The sequence below is a fragment of the Callorhinchus milii genome, unplaced genomic scaffold (genome assembly GCF_018977255.1).
Source record: "Callorhinchus milii isolate IMCB2004 unplaced genomic scaffold, IMCB_Cmil_1.0 Scaffold1656, whole genome shotgun sequence".
In the NCBI taxonomy this organism is placed as follows: Eukaryota; Metazoa; Chordata; class Chondrichthyes; order Chimaeriformes; family Callorhinchidae; genus Callorhinchus; species Callorhinchus milii.
Window position 1 is genome coordinate 2,729 of NW_024706397.1, and position 5,506 is coordinate 8,234.

At 47.9% G+C, this 5,506-nt stretch overlaps 1 protein-coding gene across 1 annotated transcript; it reads right to left on the reverse strand.

Annotated features, from left to right (window-relative positions):
- Window positions 1-551: 551 nt before the first annotated feature.
- Window positions 552-5,414, reverse strand: LOC121852885 (zinc-binding protein A33-like; the record flags this gene model as incomplete). The annotated part of the gene is made up of 6 exons (XM_042346772.1): window positions 552-1,268; window positions 4,060-4,147; window positions 4,270-4,292; window positions 4,672-4,705; window positions 5,165-5,260; window positions 5,344-5,414. Coding segments are annotated over 6 exons (857 nt in total), but the record flags the coding sequence as incomplete, so codon positions are not given.
- Window positions 5,415-5,506: the final 92 nt, after the last annotated feature.

Genomic DNA, 5,506 nt, shown 5'->3' on the forward strand with positions numbered 1-5,506 from the left:
CAGAAAGTGAGAGTGAGTGTGAGAGAGAGGGAGACAGTTAATGCAAAAAGCGATTTATATACTTGGGATTAGTGCAGAATTGGGAATATTTTGCACTGATGCACTTTAAACCCCGAGGATCTGGGGGAATTTACACCCGTTTCCCGTGTTAATCCCCGGCTGTGGGATTAAAATCAAAACCCAAAGTTAATGCAAAACCGTATTTATATCATTTTGATTAATGCAAACATTGGGGTTTATTATACTATTGCACTTGGAACACCGCGTATATGGGGGCTTTAAAAACGTTTCCCGTGTTGTACACAGAGAGCGCGTTATTATTTAAACAGAAAGTCAATGATAAACCCCATGGGTATCATTGGGATTAATGCAGATGTAGAAAGCCTGGGATGGGCTTTGAGACGTCTGGCAGAAGTGATGAGGAGCTGTGTGCATTACGGGGATTATTATTGTCGAGATCAGGAGCTGAAAGCTCCAGCCTGATGTTCATTGTGTCACAGATGACTTACTTTAGACTTTTCTCTGTGCAAATTAGCTCTACATTCGCTCACAAACACAACCGTCGCTTCACAGTCGATCCCGAGAAAGGATTGAGCCGCGGTCCCAGTGTGAAAGGTGTCATATAAACCACAAGCTTTATTGTATAAGGACACAGATTATAAAAGGTTCAGCCTCGTGGCCATCACAGCCAAACACAGGTCATGGCTGAGGGTTTCCTCCTCATTAATCTGTCACCCGACAGATCCTCAGAGGATCAGAGTTTTTGCCGCCATCATCAACACCGGGATAGAAGTACGGAAAAAGTTTCTCAGTGAAAGTCTGGGTGAAAGTGTGGAGATGAGACATGTTATCAGCGTTGTAAAATGTCACCTCTCCCCCCTCATAGTCCAGGAACACTCCCAGCTTCCCGGGTCTCTCTCTCAGGGGCAGGCGGGTGGGAGGTGAGGTACAAGCTTCATATTCATCCCCGTTTCTCAGATACACAGCCCAGAATCCATTCTCTGGTGACAGTGTGATCTCTCCTTTCCTGTTGACAGACTCTCGGGCCAATCCCACATCCCACTTGGTCTTGATGCCCACCTGCACCTCCCAGTAATGTCTCCCTGATGTGAAGCCCTCCGACCCCAGAACACAGGGACAGGTATCAAACCTCTTCGGGGAGTCCGGGAGCTGCTGCGATGTGTCTCCGAGTCTCACGCTGGTCAGGTCCTCAGACAGGATGAGCCATGGATTCGCTGTGTCAGGATCCAGAGTCAGAGCGGCCGGAGCTGAGGGAGAAAGACAACACAAAGTGGAGTGAGGGGACGTCTGGAGCTCAGACTGTGTGTGAACACATCTAAAGCTGGGGACACAATCCAGCTCAGAGGGTCACAGTCGGTGTGACGGTATGTGTGAGTGTGTGTGTGAGGGTTTGTGTGAGGGTGTGTGTTGGGGAGGGTGTGTGAGCGGTTTTATGAAGGTGTGTGTGAGAGGCTGTGTGAGGGAATGTGTGAGATTCTGCGTGAGGGTGTGTGTGAGTGGATGTGTGTGCGAATAATTGTGAGGGTGTGTGTGTTAGTGGATGTGTAAGGGTGAGCGTGTCAGCAGGGTGTTTGAGGGTGTTTGTGAGGTTGTGTGTTTGAGGATGTGAGTGTGTGCGACGGTGTGTGCGAGGTTGTTTGTGAGGGTGTGTGTGATCGGTTAGGTGGGAATCTGTGTGTGAGAGTTGCGTGTGGTGGTGTGTGTGAGTGTTTGTTTGAGAGATTGTGTCATGATCTGTGTGAGGGGATGTGTGAGGGGAAATGTGAGGACGTGTGTGATTGTGTGTGAGTGTGTGTGCGAAGGGGTGTTTTGAGGGTTTGTGAGGTGTGGGTGTGAGGGGTTTGTCTGAGTGTCTGTTTGAGGGTTTGTGAGGCTGTGTGTGTGGGCGTGTGAGAGTGGTTTGTGAGGGTCTGTGTGGGGATGTGTGTGAGGGTTTGTGTGTGAATGGTTATGTGAAGGCGTGTGGCATGGTTTTTGTGATGGTTTGTGTGAGGTGGTCCCTGAGGGCGTATATGCGCGTGAGTGTCTGAGGTGGAGTGAGAGGGATTGTATGAGGGTGTGTGTCAAGCTACGTGTGAGGTTGTGTGTGAGGTGTGTCTGTGAGTGTGTTTTGGAGGCGTGCGTGTGAGCGTGTGTGTGAGGGTGTGTATCAGGATGTATGTGAGGGGTTTGCGTGAGAGCTGCATGTGAGTGTGTGAGAGGGTGTGTGTGAGGGTGCGTGTGAGGGGTACACACCTCTGAGGGTGTGTGAGAGTGAATGTATGTGTGAAGTTGCGTGTGAGAGGATGTGAGAGGGGATGTGTGAAGGTTGGTGTGAGGGTGTGTGTGAGTGTGTGTGTGGGGGGGCTGTGTGAGAGGATTGTGTGTGTGTTTGAGGGAATGAGAGAGGTGTTATGTGAGGATGTGTGAGGGTACGTGTGAGGATGTGTGTGAGGGGGTATGCGACGGTTGTGTTTGATGGGTGTGTTTGAGGGATGTGTGAGGTTTGTGAGGTTGCATGTGAGTGGTGTGTGTAAGGGTTTGTGTGAGTGGTTGTGAGAGGTGTAGTGTGCTGATGTGTGTGAGGGTGTGTTTGACGATGCGTGTGAGTTGTTGGGTGTGAGGGTGTGTGTGAGGGTTTGTGTGTGAGCGGGTGGTGCCTGAGTGTGAGAGTTTTGTAAGGGTTTTTGTTTGAGGGGATAGGTGAGTGTTTGGGTGAGCGTGCATGTGAGGGTCTGTACGAGGATCTGTGTGAGGAGGGAAGGTGTGTGAGAGTTATGAGTGGGTGTGTGAGGGCGTGTGTGTATGACAGTGTAATAATATTATTAATAATAATAATAATAATCCTTGCATTTCATATAAAGCTTTCCAGCATTTTTCGACGTCTCAAAGCGCTTCACAGAATATAATATGAAGTGAATTGACCGAACATTTGTGGTCAAAACGCGCCAGCGAATTGCGCACAGCAGCGACCCACAAACAGCCGTGGATTTAAAATGACCAATTTAGTATTGTTTTTCCTTTTTGGAGGGATTCTTATCAGTTGTGTGGAGTAAGGAAACTTGCCCAAGGATTCACCCTGCCTGAGATTGAACCCATGTGTCTCGCTTGCAAGGCGAGTGCTCTAAACACTGAGCTTCAGGACTCCACATACAGGATGTGTGTATGAGGGGGTGTGAGATGTTGTGTTTGAGGGTGTGTGTGAACGTGGGCGTGAGGGAGTGTGGGAGCGTGTATGTGAGGGTCTTTATGACGGTCTGTTTGAGGCTGTGTGTGAGGGGCTGTGTGAGTGGTTGTGTGAGGTTAATTATTTTGTGTGCGTGTGTGCGTGACTGTGTGTGTGAAGGTGTGCGCGAGGCTGTGCGTGAGAGGGTGTGAATGTGTGAGTGACGTGTGTTTCAGGGTTAAGTCTGTAATAGACGTATGTGAGATGTGTGTGTGTGTATGAGGTGTGTTTGTGGGTGAGGCGTGTGTGAGGGGATGTTTGTAAGAGGTGTGAGAGAGAGCTGTGTAACGTAAGCAGCGCGTATGTGAGAGTTGTGTGTTTGAGGGGTGTGTGTCAGGTGTGGTTAAAGAGTTTATGTTTGGTTTGTGTGAGATGTGTGTGAGCGTTCTGTGCGAGTTTTGTGCGTTACTAGTATTCTGAGGTTTGTGTGTCAGATATGAGTGTGTTGTGTATTCTTTCAGGTGTGTGTAAGAGGTGAGTGTGTGAGGCATGAATACGTGTGTCTACGATAGGTGTTGATGAGGTGTCTGTGAGGTGTGTGAGTGGTGTGTGTGAGGGCTGTGTTTGAGGAGTGCTGTGATGGGTGTATGTTTCAGATGTGTGTGAGGTGTGAGAGAGAGTTGTGTGTGAGAGTTGTGTGTGTGTGTGATGTGTGTGTGCAAGGCGTGTGTATGTGAGGTGTGCGTGTCTCTGTGAGCGTGTTGCTATTATGTGCATATGTGAGAGAGGAGTCGTTATGTGTATGTGTGAGGGAGTGTGTGGAGGGTATGTGTTGGGATCAGGTGAATACAGTCTATTGACACGGATTCAGGGTGAGAATGGGAGACATGTACCTGGGCTGATGTTGTCTATAATCTGTCTCCAGACTGTGTTCTTCAAAGGCCATTTGTACTTGGACACAGGAAGGATCAGCCTCACACACTGACAGATCAAACCTCGTCACTGACCCTGAAATAAGACACGATCACAGTATAAAGTGAAACTGCACCTTGTGGTTGGTTTATGGGTTGAATTGTGGGATATTTGTAAAGATCATTTCATACCTTCTGTTGGCAGCAGCTTCCTCCTAATGAAATCAAACACAGACAGATGTCAGTTCAAATCGAGACACCAACACAGACAAGTTAAATGTGCGCAGAGTATCTCACGTCCCAATACAATCTCTGATCTCTTTATCAAACACAATTAGTTTGTTTGCTCCCGACTGTGTATAACCGTTACTGAACTATATCATAATGTCATCTCTTTACCTGCAGGAAGGTGGAGCGTCTTTTCCCATCTGTGTCTGTAACTCGGAGAGTTGTTGTTCAACAGAATCTAATTTGCACTGAATCTCTCGCAGATTTGTCTCCATTCGCTTTAGAATCTCCTCCTCTCGCTGTCTGAGATCCCCATCACTCGCTGCTCTCTGTCAGTCAGACTCTGGTGCATTTTAGCAAACTCACCCGTGACGTGGGTCTGCAGACTCTTCACCTGTTCCTGAAAATATCAGACATCCAACCATTACCCACTGTAACCAGAGACACTGAGACATCACACCGTCTACAACAGTAACCAGAGACACTGAGACATCACACCGTCTACAAGCAGTGACCAGTGACACTGAGATATCACACCGTGTACACACATTGACCAGAGACACCGAGACATCACACCGTGCACACACAGTAACCAGAGACGCTGAGACTTCACACCGTGTACACAGTAACCAGAGGCACTGAGACATCACACCGTGTACACACAGTAACCATAGACACTGAGACAACACACCGTGTACACACAGTAACCAGAGACACTGAGACATCACACCGTGTACACACAGTAACCAGAGACACTGAGACAACACACCGTGTACACACAGTTACCAGAGACACTGAGACATCACACCGTGTACACACAGTAACCAGAGACACTGAGACATCAATACGGAAATCTCACCTTCAGTTGAGAAATCTTTTCTTTCTGTTTGGCTTCTGCTTCTAAAGCTGTTTCCTTTCTCTGTGTGAGAGAAGCTAAGGAGGATTTCAATTTATCCTGTAATAAATACACAGAATTAACGTGTTTGAAGGCGAAAATATCAGGTGGATCAGATATAATCCTTCTTGAGGTATTCTTACCTTAAAGATGTCAGCAGCTTCCTCAATGGGTAGGAAGCTGTGGCCTCTGTGTTCCTGCCCATGACTGCAAACTACACACAGCAGTTTCTTGTCAGATTCACAGAACAGCTTTAGTTCCTCCCGGTGTTTGTCACAGTGAAGTTTACTTTCCGTCTGTGTCGGG